Genomic DNA, 14,510 nt, shown 5'->3' with positions numbered 1-14,510 from the left:
AAAGGATAAGGGTAGACTGGGGGGGGGGGAAAAAGTGACATAGCATGCCCCATATTGAAAGAGGAGAAAGCTGATGGCAGCAAAGCCTCGCAATGCCTGCCTGCTGCTCGGGTCCTTTTCCTTAACAATACACCTGAAGCAGAGGTGCTCCAGATGAGTCAGTCTCTGTGTCTTGGAAAGAGGAATCTCTGCTTGTTGGAGAGCCTTGGAGAGGAAAGAGAAGAGATGGTGACATTAGACAAGGGCAACTGTAGCAGCCAAGTGCCTGGCAGTTAGGCAAGCAGCTGCCACAAAAGGCTTTGTGTATCATGAGGGAGGAGAAAGCCACACAAAGCCCACAGGCAGGGATCAACCCTGCCTGTATTGTGGCCATCTCCGAGGAGAGATCTGTTATTATGCAGGAGAAAACTTGTCTTTTAGCCCTGGGCGGCTCTTTGGAGCGGAGCCTGCACGCCGTGAGGATCAGGGCTGAGGGGACAGCCAGTCATCCTGCCCCGCTCCCCTTTTGCACAGTTCTTTGTTCCCGTATAACCCAGCTGTGACCTCCACTGGGCACACCCCAGGTACAGCCCCAGACTTTGTCAGGGTCCTGGCAGCTCTCGGGGCGCTGTGCAGAGAGAGCACCCCACACGGGGGTGTCGTTCCCTTTAGGAGGGCCCAGAACCTGGGCAGACCCCGGCCTTCTGAGCCCCCTTCACTCCCAAAACTCCCCAAAATGACACACCTTACGGTAACCCAAGAGGCAGGTGCCAGCTCAGCCTTTGCTTGCGGTGAAAACCAAAGGCACTTGTAAAAGGAGCAGCTCAGGGAGCCCCCCTGACTCCTGCCAGACCCCCTCCCTCAGCGAGGCCTCTGCAGCCGGGCACGTTACCTGCACTGCTGTGCCGCCTCATGTTCCTGGCCATCACGTCCGCCGGCGTTTCCTCCGATATTTGCACGGCCAAGTCTGGAAGGAAAAACCAAGAGGGCCTGAGACAGGAAACGGTGACTCAGGAGCGAGGTTACCTGTCAGGGAACGCCGGGGCTCTCCTTCAGAGGGCACCACCCGCAGGTAACAGCAGAGGCAGCATCTTATTCCCCAGATTGCTTCCACCTTTGTCTCGGTAATCTGAGTTTTATAGCGCACAACCACCAGGAAGTAACAGCACTGACTGTTAAGCGAGGAAGCACGACAGCCAACCCGTTCCCTCCATTACTTCTGGGTGTCTCCTGGCTCCCCGGACTCAGCTTGTCAAGGTCTTTCTACAACAGGCTCTCCTGTTCTAGAGGTCAGGCAATTCAGGCTGCCCCAGACAAGGAGAATATCCTTGGAATAGCCACAAGGCACTTACTCTGTGGCCACAGCCCTCCCCTCCTCCTGGCAGGGCTCTTTACTACTTTGTCCTTGTCCCCCCCATGCAGAGGAAGTCTCAGCTCCAACGCAGCCCTCTGTCACAGCAGTCTGAGAGGGGAATTAGCAGGAACGTTGCTGGAACACGGGGAAGAGAGCCAGCACGGTAGCTGGACATCCTCTGCAATAAGCCAGCTTGTCTGGTCATACCAGTTACGTTTGACTCACAGTCCTTCTGCCTAGCTGAGAGGTTCGGAGGAAAGCCAGAATCGTTGCAGAAGCAGCAGAATAAGCGCTGCACTGCTCGGTGCAAGCTTTCCTAGCAGTGACAGGCACTACCAGGAAAGCTGCATCGCAACGACTGGCGAGAAGCAGAGGTCTCATAAAGATCTCCGTTCACCCACCTGGGAAGAGAAGCCCAGCCTGAAGACAGGCACCAATTCTCAACCCTACACCATTACCAAATCCCCACGGCTTGGATTAAATTGCCCTGCTGTAACGAAGCTGTGAGACCAAGGGACCTGCACGTACCGTCTTGGCTGATGACTGTGGACTCCAGCATGGTTTCGTTGCCGCTGTCCGGCGCGTTGCCTCTGCTGGACTTCTCCTCGTGGCTCTGGCTGGCTGGGACAGAAATGTGGGGCCGGACCCTGCTTTTTCGGGTGCTGATGCGTATGATGCCTCGGACCAGCCTGCACTCAGCATCCTGCTCGTCCAGGTTGTAGTCCTGAGTTATGCTATTGATGAGGTCCGAGATCTTGTTGGTCTTCTCCAAGAAGACCGTGTCTGACGTGCACTTGGCCAGCTCGTCGATCTGGTGGACGCTGAAGAGCTCCGTCAGCTTCTTGAAGATCAGGACGTCGATCTCCCTGCTGGACATGGAGCCGTTCAGCTCGCTGATGTCCAGGTCGGACTCGTGGAAGGAATAATACTCCTCTGAACTCCGGTGGCTGCTAGGGAGCGGCGGCTTTTCTATGCTGTTCCTGAAGGGCTTCTCTGGCAGCAGCTCCTTGAAGTACGAATCCGATTCCAGCTGGTGGCTGGGGCTCCTGTTCTGATAGACAGGAATGCCCTTCAGTTTGACATCCGGGTAACTGAAGCTGCTGCCCATGTGGGACTTTTTGATCTGGTTCCCGTTCTTCTCGGTGGGAGAGACGTTGGCAGGGCTGTTGGGCAGTCGCCCGTTATAATCTCCGTTCTTCCCATCATCAGTGGAGGTCTCAGCGGGCCCCGGGTAGGGGATACAGACACTGCAGTCCTGAAAGCAGCCCCCACAGGTCACTATACAACACAAAACGGCCTTGTACGTGTTCCAGGCCTGAGACAGAGAGGAACAGCAAAAGCTCTGGCTCGGGGGAGCCTCTGCTGAACCAGAGATAAAGGTAATCGTTTCTGCCTCTCGCCCGTTGGAGTCTTTGAGGTCAGCTTTGCGACCTTTCCTGTCCCGCATCTGCTGGGCTCTGGTGCGGCCCTGCTTGATTTCAGGTGTGGAGCCGCTGAACACCTCCAGGCTGACATCGGCTTCCTTGGATGCTCTGGTCCTCAGGGGCACGGCCTCCTGGTAGGGCTGGTTCATCTGCCGGTGGCTGTTCAGGTCGGGGGGGAGTCCTGCTTTCCGGCCCAGCATGGCTCACCGCTCAGGCACCTGAAGAACGAGAAGGCTTCGAGTCAAACAAAGCATGTTTGGCTGCCCCCAGCCTCACCTTAGCAAGCTCCTGGTCAACAGAGAAGGGCCTAACCTTGAAACTCTGTGAAGCCTGAGCTCAAATCTCAGTTATTTACAGAAATGTTTTGCATCAGAGCTCACTCAGTTCTTCTCTGTCACACAGACAAGGCAGCCACCCTGTGTTTCAGAGCTCCCCGACTCCTACAGCTTCGCTGCTTCCTTTCAGCAGGTGCGGGAAGGAGATCTTTTAGAGGAGCCCCTTTGAAGGCATCAAAATCCCTGCAGCCTTCAGGAGAGCTGTTCCTAAGGCAGCTGAAGAAGGCAGGCTCCAGAGGCGCTGCTTCAAGGAGATAACCGAGCAGCACAGCTGTAGGTGGAGCTGACTGACAGGCTCCGAAGGGAAAGTCTCTCCTTTTTCTCTCCTTTTAACCAACTTCCCCTTTGCCTTGCATTCTTTGGGACTAAGCTGGGCTCTGACAGCACTTACCCATTTCAAAACACACTGTGCCCAGGAGGAGCTGACAGGTAATCAATCATTGTGCAAGCTGCCAATTCAGGCTCTGGCTTATTTGATGCCATTCGAATTTGGAGGATTTGGCAATGATGGCGTTACTAACAGGCTGAGTTTTGCCACTCACGGCCGTGTTACGGCAAAGGCTTCGCCAGGAAAACTGCTGCCTGCATCTGGATCACAGATCTTGTCAGCGAGTCCATCTGAAATCACGCCTCATGGGAGCAAAACCTTTACAGAGCCCTGCTGCAGGAATCCTAGAGCGAGCTGTTTTTCTCCTTGCCACCATTCTACCACAGCTAGCCCAGGTGTGGACGCAAAATAGTTTCACAGGCTCCTGTTGTCACCCTGCACAGCTCCCACAGGCAGAGGCTGGCACACAAAATCTCCCCATGATGAAGAAAGCTCAGCAATGCCAAAGGAAGTCAGGTCAGGGCTGGCGCTCTCCATTTTTATTGCTGGTGCTTTTATCCCAGCCTGTGACGGGCCCCTAAATTGTCCACGGTTCCTAAGCTTCTTGGCTAGCACCGCTTTCACCCCCAAGAGATCCTTTTCAATACTAATTAGGCTAATTAATAAACAGCGAGAGCCCAGACGTAGCGTAAGTGGTTTTGGACTGCGCCTGCTGCTCCGCTCTGTACTTTCTATGGGGCACCTCAAGCATGAATAAGTAAATCTGTCCTACCTCAGAGTGGGCTGTGCAGGCAGCGTGACACTGCGGCTGCAACGCTGCCCCCACCAAGCTGCAGATGCAGACTGAGAACACTCCCCAGGCGGTTATATCACACCGCTGCTTTCCAGGAACCTGCTGGCTCCATCAGTTTATAAGAATTCGTAAGTAGTGCATGTCCCAGGAGCTCCCTTCGCACATTCCTGGGTGATATGCTAAACCTAAAAGCCCCAGAAGCTCCAAGCTCCAAGTCCAAGAGACTCTGCACCAGTGGAGTTTTCATTGCTCTCACTTCAGAACAGTTTTATTTTTTCCTTGGCTTCACCATTTGTGTAATGAGGTCCAAAATTTAAAAGCAAACAAAAAATATCTGAGCTGATCTAATCACAGAAACACTTTCTGGGATCTTTCTCTTAATAGGGCGGTCTCGTCAACAGATCTAACGTATGCACTGCCCGTGAAGAGCAGCCATCGTTTACGGAAGGAAATATAACATCCTGAAGTTTCAAGGCATCTTTGATGAAGGGAACGATCTCAGCTCTGCAGAATAAGACCACCAGAACACCCGTCTGAAAGCATCCCAGTGAGCACACCCAGAACACAACCCATCGATTCGGCAGGTTCCTCTGGCACAGGCACCGAAACACGCAGCCAGCAGCTCAGCACAGCCACAGCCACGCTCCTGGGCTAAAACCCACCGCCAGACTGATACTCACGGGATCGCCGGGAGCTCTCTGCTCTCTCGCAGGCACCTATCCCAGTCGGGAGGAGCTATCCAAAGAGCTCCAGCACCAGAGGAACGCCGGGGGAGCTGCAAGTGGTTTGCGCGTCTGAGAGTTAGCCGGGGTCTAAGATCTTCATTGTTCAGAGGACAGGATTTCCTTCGAAAGTTTCAAAAAAAAAAAAAAGCTAAATTAGGTTGTGAGGACACTCAATAAAGCCATGCTGGTTTGCCAATAACCACAGTGTCCCTGTTTTTAGGCACTAGGGAAGTCAAATCAGGCATTGCAAAATGGGCCAGAAGAGCTAAATTCAGGGTTTAGGCATAGATAGAACTTCTCTGAGATCTATGGATACTGAATTCAGGATTTAGGCATAGATATGGCTTTTCTGAGATCTATGGAAGCAGCAACACCTCGTAGCTCTCCCAGCCAGCCCCATCAGCAGTGAAAGCTGCCCCACGGGGCACCAGCTCAACCTTTGGATGGAGACCCTGGCTCAGAATAACACGGTCACTTCCCCGTGCCCCCACATCCAGCCTCCCCCCTCAAGCCCTGGCCAAACCCAAGGAGGCACGGCCTCACACTGGGCCCCTCCACCCCCCCCAGCACCTCCCCTGCTCCAGGACACGGGGCCGGAGCGGGGCTCTTGGTAAAGGCACCTGAGGGGCTGCTCCTCTGCCCACCGGGACACCCACGGGGCCCAGCCAGTTCCCCACAGGGCTGGGGTTAAAGAGCCCCTGGGGGGTGACCGGCAGGCTCTGTGGGGCTGGGCACAGCCTGGCCGGTCCCGGTAACCGGAGACCCCTGGGGAGAGCCTGGAGCCCACCGGGAGAGGCTGGAGCCCCCCGGGGCAGGACCGGGACCCACCGGGGGGAGACCAGAGATGGACCAGGAACCCCCCGGGGCAGGACTGGGGCCCAACGGGGACGGACCGGGGGGAGAACAGGGACGGAATGGAGACCCCCGAGGCCCACCGGGGGGAGACCGGAGACCCCCGGGGCAGGACTGGGGCCCAACGGGGCAGGGATGGAGACCCCAGGGGCAGGACCAGGGATAAACCGGAGCCCCCCGGGACCCACCGGGAGTGAGACCGGAGCCCCCCAGGGCCGCCCCCACCGCCCCCCAGCCCCTCACAAAGCCCCGTGAGGGCCGCGGGCAGCTCCCAGCCGCCAGCCCCGGGCCCGGCGGGGCCGAACGGGACCGAGCCGTGCCCGGGAGGGGGTGTAGAGGGGGCTCAGCCTCGGGGGGAGCAGGGCACGGGACGGACCCCGGGGCAGGGCGGAGCTGGGGAGCGGCTCCCGGGGGGTGCCGGGCCCGGGGGGGACCGGGGGAGGCCGGGGGCAGCGGCGGGGCCCGGCCCGGCCCCGGTTACCTGCGAGCCTGGGAGCGGCGCCGGCCCCGCCTCACCTGGGCCAGGTGCGCCCACGTGACCCGGCCCGACGGGGCGCCGCGAGGGTCACAAAAGAGCCGCTCGCGAAGCTGCCCCTCAGCCGCCCCCCCCCCTCCAGTGTCAGCTCTGTGGGGTCCCAGGGATCCCCCCCCCCCTCCCGGGATCCCTCTCCCGCACGATCCCTGGGTGCAGTCGGGGTGTTTGGGTCCTCTTCTTGTCCGCCGGGACAAGGGAGGCAGGGATATGCCTGGGGGGGGGTAGCCCGATGGCCACCGAGGTCACAGAGTCACAGAGTTTGGGTTGGAAGGGGCCCCAAAGCCCACCCAGAGACCCCAAAGGCCGCCCAGGAACCCCAAAGCCCACCCACGAACCCCAAAGTCCACCCAGGGACCCCAAAGCCCGCCCAGAGACCCCAAAGCCTGCCCACAGACCCCAAAGCCCACCCAGGGACCCCAAAATCCACCCAGAATCCCCAAAGCCTGCCCAGGAACCCCAAAGGCCACCCAGAGACCCCAAAGCTCAGAGACCGCAAAGTCCTCCCACAGACCCCAAAGCCCACCCAGAAACCCCAAAGCCCGCCCAGGAACCCCAAAGGCCGCCCAGAAACCCCAAACCCCACCCAGAGACCCCAAAGTCCTCCCATGGACCCCAAAGCCCACCCAGAAACCCCAAAGCCTGCCTAAGAACCGCAAAGGCCGCCCAGAGACCCCAAAGGCCACCCAGTTCCAACCCCTGCCCTACATAAGGACGCCACCCACTAGGCCAGGCTGCCCCCTCCAACCTGGTCCTGCACACCCCCAGGGCCAGGGCATCCACAGCCCCTCTGGGCAGCCCGTGCCAGGGCCTCACCGCCCTCTGAGGGAAGAATTTCCTCCTAACACCTAACCTAAATCTGCCCTTTTTGAGTTTAAAGCCATTCCTCCTCCCCCACACTACCAGAAGGACACTGGGGCCCTGGAACATATCCAGAGAAGGGTTACGAAGCTGGTGAAGGGCCTGGATCCACATCAGGCCCTCAGCCCCTGCCCCAAGGACCTGCATCCTCCATGGGGGTGATTTCACCCCGGATCCTCAGCAAAGAGCATCGTCTGTCCTGCTTTTCCCAGCAGGAGGGTCCTTTCTGCTCAAAACCACCTTGGTATGGGGGTGGCATGGGGACGTGGGGCACTGCCCGGGTGCCGGCTTGTCCTTTGCTGCTGCTCGGTGACTGAAGTGCTGGCGACTCCCGTTCCTGGGGTCAAATCCTTCCCCTGAGAGGAAGAGGAGAGCAGAAATGCTGCAGGCAGAGCTCGGCCGAGAGGCACCAGGCGGGCTCTGAGGGAAGGATGGAGAAAAATCAATTCAAAGGACAGCGAGAGTGCCAAGAAGCTCATTCCTTCTCTAAAGGGCATGAAGACCGTGTTTATTTATTTAAGCCCCTGGCACAGGAACACCGTGCTTAATTCCAGACAGGGCTGTTTCCCTGGCTGGGGTTTCATTTCTGTACAGCTCGATGCGCTGCTTGGCAGTGCCTCGGCTCCTCCGCCTGGTGCCTTGAACACAGCCCCTGGCCCCAGCCCCCCATCAGTGCCCCCCTTCCCCAGCACCATGGGGATGAGCAGGGTCCTGGTGCTTAGTCCCAAAACCCCAAGTCCAGGTTCTTCCCCTTAATCCGCAGGTGAGATGTGAGATGGCAGCACTGCAGCACCTGCCTTCCACCAGTCCCCCGATGCCCTGGTAACTGGGACACCAGGGAGAAATCCTGCAGAGAGATCGGGACTGCACGAGTGTTAATGAGCCGCTGCCTATTGTGGGGCCCCAGCATCCAGAGGGGAGCTGGGACTGGGGAATAATTCACCCCAGGAAACAGAGGCTCAGGGACATTTTATTTTATTTTATTTTATTCCATTATTTGTTTATATGAGCCTCTAGATAGTGAAGAAAAAAAAAAAAAGACCAAACACCCAAGTGATTATTTTATGAGCAGGTGCCTGATGGTCCCACTGTCTCCAGAGGTCCCTCTGAGGTTTCACTTGGGGGAACCGGGGAAGTTGCTGCATGGCAGAGCCAGGAGCTTTGGGGGTTTCACCCAAGCAGAGCAAAAACCAACAAAGGATTTTCTGTTTTTTACCTCTTGGACCTTTACTTGGACCTTCCCATCTGTGTGATTTTGTTGATGTGGGGGCTGTCCCCCTGCTCGCTCCCAACCACCACCATCCCCAGGCAGCTCCGGGGGCTTTTTATGCTTCTCGGGGGGCTGCAGACCTGAACCCTGGAGCCTGGCCCAGCCCAGGCTGCCCCCAACCCTTCCCAGTAACCCCCAGCATCCCAGCCAGCCCTTCCCAGTAACCCCCAGGAGCCCCCCCAGCTTTTCCCATTAACCCCAGCCCAGCCTTTCCCAGCATCCCAGTGCTGCCCCCACCATGCTGGTACCACACCAGGGCCGCCCCCACTGCCCCCTCCATGCCGTGCCATGCCGTGCCATCACATCCCATCCCCATTCCCATCCCCATCCCCTATGCCCTACCCATTCCATCCCCACCCCATCCCCATCCCCTATGCCCTACCCATTCCATCCCCACCCCATCCCCATCCCCTATGCCCTCCCCATTCCATCCCCACCCCATCCCCATCCCCATCCCTACCCCATCCCAATCCCATCCCCGCCCCATCCCATATCTCAATCCCCATCCCTACCCCATCCCCATATCACCCCAATCCCGTCCCCATCCCCAACCCACTCCATCTCCATCCCCATTCCCATCCCACCCCATCCCCATTCCATCCCCACCCCATCTCCACCCCTTCCCCATCCCAATCCCATCCTCCCCCCATCCCTTCCTAATCCCATCCCCACCGCACCCCACCCCATCCCCAGTCGATCTCCTCCTCACCCCATCCCCATCCCATATCCCCATCCCCATATCACCCCAACCCTGTCCCCATCCCCATCCTAATCCCATCCTCCCCCCATCCCTACCCCACCCCATCCCTTCCCAATCCCTATCCCATATCCTCATCCCCATCCCATATCCCCATCCCCAGATCACCCCAACCCCGTCCCCATCCCCATCCTAATCCCATCCTCCCCCCATCCCTTCCCAATCCCCCTCCCATATCCTTATCCCCATCCCATATCCCCACCCCATATCCCCCCAATCCCTTCCCCATCCCCTTCCCCATCCCCATCCCGGTGCCGCCCCCAACCGGGGCCGAACCGCTCCGTGCGGGCGCCGCCCCCGGGCTGTATATCCGCTCCGCACCGCCCCGCAGCGCTCCGCACCCCTTCCCCTTCCCATGGCGACACCAACAACGCCACCGCCACCGACCCCGGCACCCGCGGCACCCCCGGCACCCCCAGCACCGGCGGGCGAGCAGCACCGGGAGCGCAGCCCCAGCTCCCCGCGCACCGCAGCATCCTCCCCGGCACCGCCACCTCCACCACCACCACCGGCACCGGCACCGAGCGGAGGCTCGGGGGAGCTGGCGGCGGCTCGGAGGCGTTTGGTGGCGGCCGAGGGGCGGCGGAAAGCGGCGGCGGAGCTGGAGGGGCGGGTGCTGCAGGTGCACTGCGCCCTGCGCCACGCCGAGCTGCGCCTGGCCGCCAGGGCCGAAACCCTGGGGCGTTTAGGGGCCGGGGTGGCACAAGCCCAGCTGGCTTTAGCAGCCCAAGGGCAGAGGTTGCAGAAGGGGCTCCGCCGCCGCTCTCGCCTCCGTTCGGCCCCGTTGCTCGCCGCCGCTCGGGCGCTCCGCAGCTGCGTGCCCTGGGCAGCCCCCCGCAGCCGCCGCTCCGCCACCTGCCGCCTGCCCGCAGCCCCCCGCAGCCCCGCTTGAAGGAGTGGGGGGGGGGGGAGGGAACGGGGGGAGATATAAGGGGTGGGGGGCTCTAAAAGGGGTGGGGGGGAAAGGGGAGTGGGGTGGGGAAGGGGGTGCCCAAAAGGGGCTTGGGGGAGGCTGGGGGGATCTTGGGGAATCTTGGGGAATCTTGGGGAGTTGGGGTTTTGGGGGGGTGGGTGGGGGGTTTGGGGTGCTGGAGGGTTTAGGGGGGTCTTGGGGAGTTGGGGTTCTGGAGGGTGGGTGAGGGGATGGTGGAGGATTTGGGGTGCTGGAGGGTTTAAGGGGAAGATAAAAGGGGTGAGGGGAGTCTTATGGGGTGGGGGGAAGCTGTAGGGATCTTGAAGGAGGCTGGGGGGGTCTTGGGGGTTGGGGGATGGTGGAGGGTTTGGGGTGCTATAGGGTTTAGGAGGGTGGGGGGAGCCTTATGGGAGGGGAGAACCTGCAGGGACCTTGAGGGAAGGCAGAGGGGATCTCGGGGAGTTGGGGTTCTGGAGGGTGGGGATGATGGAGGATTTGGGGTGTTGGAGGGTTTAGGGGGAATCTGCAGGGAATGTGGGAAGCCTTAAGGGGTGTGGGGGGGGAACCTGTAGGGGATGGGGGAGGTCTGTGGGGTGGGGAGAACCTGCAGGGATCTTGAGGGAAGTCTAAGGGATGGGGGAACCCAGCAGGGTCTGGGTTCTACGAGGGTGGCCTGAGTCTGATGAAGGGAGACTATGGGGCCTTTAGGGGATCTGGTGGGATTGGGGTGCTCCAGGGGACCCAGCAGGGTCTGGGGACCTTGGGGTGTCCTGAGGAAAATGTGTGGAGAAGGGTCCCAGGGGGACCCTGTGGGGTTTGGGGTGCTTGAGGGACCCTACAGGGTCTGTGGGAGTGGCTTGAGTCTGATGAGGGGAGACTCTCCGGGGTGTTTGGGGGTCCTTAGAGGACCCCATGGGATTGGGGTGCTCCAGGGGACCCAGCAGGTCTGGGGACTTTGGGGTACCCTGAGGAAAATGGGTGGTGGGTGTCCCTGGGGGACCCCACGGGGTTTGGAGTGCTTGAGGGACCCTGCAGGGTCTGGGGTCCTTGGGTGTGCAGAGTAGGGGTGTGTGTGTGGGATCAGTGAGGTTGGGGGCCCCAGCAGGGTCTGGGAGCCCCTAAGGAGTTGGGGGACCCTTCAGGGTCTGGGGTCCCTGGAGGATCTTACTGGCTGTGGGGGCAACAAAGGGGGATCTGCTGCCAGCAGCCCTCAAAGGCAGCGGGTTCAGAGCAGCCGCTGTGGGGCAGGGCCCCTTCCCCAGGGATGCCCCAAAGCCCTGGGGGCACCCAGCAGGACAACGGGGGGGACCCAGCCTCGCACCACAGCCCCGGTGCCCGCTTTCATCCTGAGCGTGCCCCACACAAGCCTTGGAACAATCAAGAGGGCTGGGGGCTGCCCCACATCCACCACCTCCAGACGGTGATTTCAGCTTCAGGCTTCAACTCTGCGGGGGCAGAGAGCAGAAGAGGACTGCTCCTTGCCGCGACACCGACCCCATTTGCCTCCTGATGGGTTCAACCGACCGCTGGATGTTTGGGACTGCTCTGACCGGGCCAAATGCTGCTTGAAGCCTCCCTTCCCCGTGCCTCCAGCTCCGAGCAAGCGTCCTGCGGGCACCCCAACGTCACCCTGCCGCAGAGCGTGCCCTTGGGGGAGCCGTGCTGTGGGATCTCAAGGGGCAAGGAGGTGGGCTCAGGACCAAGCCCCCTCTCCGAGCAGAAGGTTTGCGTGGGGCCACCCAGCTGCTGTCCCCGTCTGCGCCCCACCAGCTCCAAGCCGGCCTCGCCACGGAGGGCTCAGACCCGACAGCATCGTCCCCATCACACCAGGAGCACCGCAGCGGTTCTGCTGGCCACGCTCTCCTCTCCAGCCGGCCACAGGGCTCGTAGCCCCTGGGCTAGCAGCTTTCCTCAGCCCCATGGAGGAGCCAGGGAGCTGGGGGCTCGCTTCGCTGCGCCAAGCTTTCGCCGTGGCTTTGCCTGGAGTCTCCACGCGTCCTCCCTCCTGCTGGAAGATCCCAACTCAGCTTCGTGTTATTTTTTTTAATTTAAAAGACAAAAACGCTCGGTTCGGGTCGGGGTGGGGGGGGATTTCACTGACTCATGAATGTGCTGCTCCTACCTTCCCGTCAGACAGCAGGTCTGTTGTGTAACGCTCGCGTCCGCGCCGGCTGGGGCTGCCGCCCGCCTCGCGCTGCCCCCGCTCCGCAGCGGGGCACAGGCAGAAGTAAACTCCAGATATTTTATTCCTTACGTTGGGTGTCCTTCGGTGCTGGCTGGAACATCACCGAGAGGGTGATTAGGACGGGGATTAGCAAATAAGCCCCGGTAATGGCATGTAATTAATACCGGGGTGGATTTCACTGATTAGTGACATCTTCAGCTGGGCACGTGGGGGCTTGGAAAAGGGGATAGGGGCTCCCTGAATGAGAAAGGGACACCGTGGGCATCTGGTCTCTGCAAGGCAACAATATATTTATAAATACATGTAAACACATTGAGTCTGCCCTAAAAAAATTATATTGTAAGGCCACAATATGACACCCGTGAATATGGGCAGGAAAAGCGTGGCAGAGCAGTATTTGAGCGTCACCTTCACGTTAACAAAGCTAGGAGGCAGCACTGGCTGGGAAGGTCTCTCCTCTTCATTCCTATTACTTTTCAGTCTGATTTTGGTGCACATGCTGCTCGTTTTTGTGCTCCCCGTGCTGCTGACATCCCACCTCGCTGCTCCCCGACTTCTGCCCTTGCGTGCCCAGCCATAATCCCAGGCAGGAGGCACCCCCAGCAGGGTGGGAGGCTGCTGCTAATAGCAGCTTACGGGGCTCAGCCGGGAGAAAGGACACATCATCTCTCTGTGATCTCCCCCAGGCTTTCAATTAATAGTATGAAATGCACAGCTTAGGTTTAAATCTCTCATTTTTTTATTTTATTTTATTTTTTCCCCCTCTCTGGTGATTATTCGCAAATCAGCTTTTGACCTGATTAGAGCCGAACCTACTTAAAGGAATTGCAGGGAAAGACCTTAAAAAAAAAAAAAAATCCACTCTGTTAACCCGGAAAGACCAGAATCATTCAAAAAAAAAAAAAAAAAGAAAAAAAAAAAAACTTCGATGCAACAATTCGTCCCCACCCTTCGGTCTCGGTACAGTTACGGCCTCGTCACACCGTGTTCCTGCAGCGTCTGCAGCCGCAGTGTGAGATTCATTGTGCTTCACCCACATTCCTGTTGCCGACCAGATAGGGGAGGTTGTTGCCGCTAGCGAGGACGGGAGGGCTGGTGGGAGAGCAAGAAGCAACCCCAGGCGTCCTTGAAGCTTCACTCTGCAAATAAGCGCTCGTTTAGCTCAATAATAATAATAATAATAAAATACCTTTTTGCTTTGGGTACACAGTAAAAGCTGAGCTTGAGGCAGAAGGGATTTTAAAGGATGGGGGAGGCAGTCGTGGCCTCCTGGAGACCCAAAGTCAGAGGAATGTCCCCGTTCACAGAGCGTCACCTTGCAGCTGAAATGCAGGGGGGTGGTGGGAGGTTGGTGGTGTCCGTGTTCACAGCCCGGTCTGCAGAGTAAAAGAACAACAGCAGCTCCCCCAGGCCGGTGCCGGAGCCAGAAGTGATACCTGCTTTAGGAAAAACAATAATTAAATAAAAACTAACCCGAGTCCCATCACAGGGTGCTGCTTCAGGCCAGGATAACCCTCCTGGGACTGCTGGGGGACGCAGCCACCTGCACCCCTGCCCAGCCCTCGCACCCCAAATCATTGTGAGTCCCAGGGCTGTGGTTTTGGGCAAGTAACCTCCTGGCACCCCCAGCGAGCTGTGCTGCCCCCACCACCACGTTTACCCACTGTGGGGGGACAACAACCTGCTGGGGGGTCCTGGACCCGTTTGGGGGTCAGATTTGGGGAGAAAACCCCCAGCACGTGGTCAGAAGGGGAGATGCAGCCCAGGATTTGGACCTTTCCCTGCCTGCTGCCGGGAGAGCACAGGGCTTTAAATAACCCCCAGCACCTCTGCCAGCAAAAACACTGCGCAACGAGCACCCCCCCCACACCCCCGCCGCCTTTTTATGAGGTTATTGCGTTAAACAACTTTCTAGGAAAAAAAAAAAAAAAAAAAAAAAAAAAAAAAAAAAAAAAAACAAAAAAAAAAAAAAATCCAAGCCCAGATTTTTTGCTTTTCGCTCTTAATTCCCAGCCGTGGGACGGGGCGGGGAGGGGGGGGACACGCGTGGGGCTCCAGCGCCCGCTGCGGGCCGGCGACAGCAGAGGGCACTGCAGGAGCCGCCTTGGCGCAGCCCAGCCCCGAGAGGCTTCGTGGGGTGGAATCGGCCCCCCCCGGGTGTTCCCTGGGCCCCCAACCTCCCTGGGGTCTCTACCAACATTG

General features: G+C 58.9%; 1 protein-coding gene across 1 annotated transcript; it reads right to left on the bottom strand.

Annotated features, from left to right (window-relative positions):
- Window positions 1-121: 121 nt before the first annotated feature.
- KDF1 (keratinocyte differentiation factor 1) lies at window positions 122-2,957 on the bottom strand. Its single transcript, XM_032202069.1, has 3 exons — window positions 1,862-2,957; window positions 872-946; window positions 122-204 (listed from the first exon to the last, which is right to left on the bottom strand). Exons 1-3 carry the CDS (start codon window positions 2,955-2,957, stop codon window positions 122-124), a joined length of 1,254 nt encoding a protein of 417 aa, XP_032057960.1.
- Between the last annotated feature and the right edge of the window lie 11,553 nt (window positions 2,958-14,510).

This window comes from Aythya fuligula, chromosome 23 (genome assembly GCF_009819795.1).
Source record: "Aythya fuligula isolate bAytFul2 chromosome 23, bAytFul2.pri, whole genome shotgun sequence".
Classification (NCBI taxonomy): Eukaryota; Metazoa; Chordata; class Aves; order Anseriformes; family Anatidae; genus Aythya; species Aythya fuligula.
Note: the sequence above shows the minus strand (reverse complement) of the source record. Positions and strands in the feature narration are given on the sequence as shown.

Excerpts from the sequence above, each read along its gene's own strand:
- KDF1 (XM_032202069.1), bottom strand. The coding sequence starts at position 2,957 with ATGCTGGGCCGGAAAGCAGGACTCCCCCCCGACCTGAACAGCCACCGG. Across the intron at positions 947-1,861 it reads CACAGTCATCAGCCAAGACG|ACTTGGCCGTGCAAATATCG; the intron begins GTACGTGCAGGT and ends TTTTCCTTCCAG. Across the intron at positions 205-871 it reads GAGGCGGCACAGCAGTGCAG|GCTCTCCAACAAGCAGAGAT; the intron begins GTAACGTGCCCG and ends TTCCTCTCCAAG.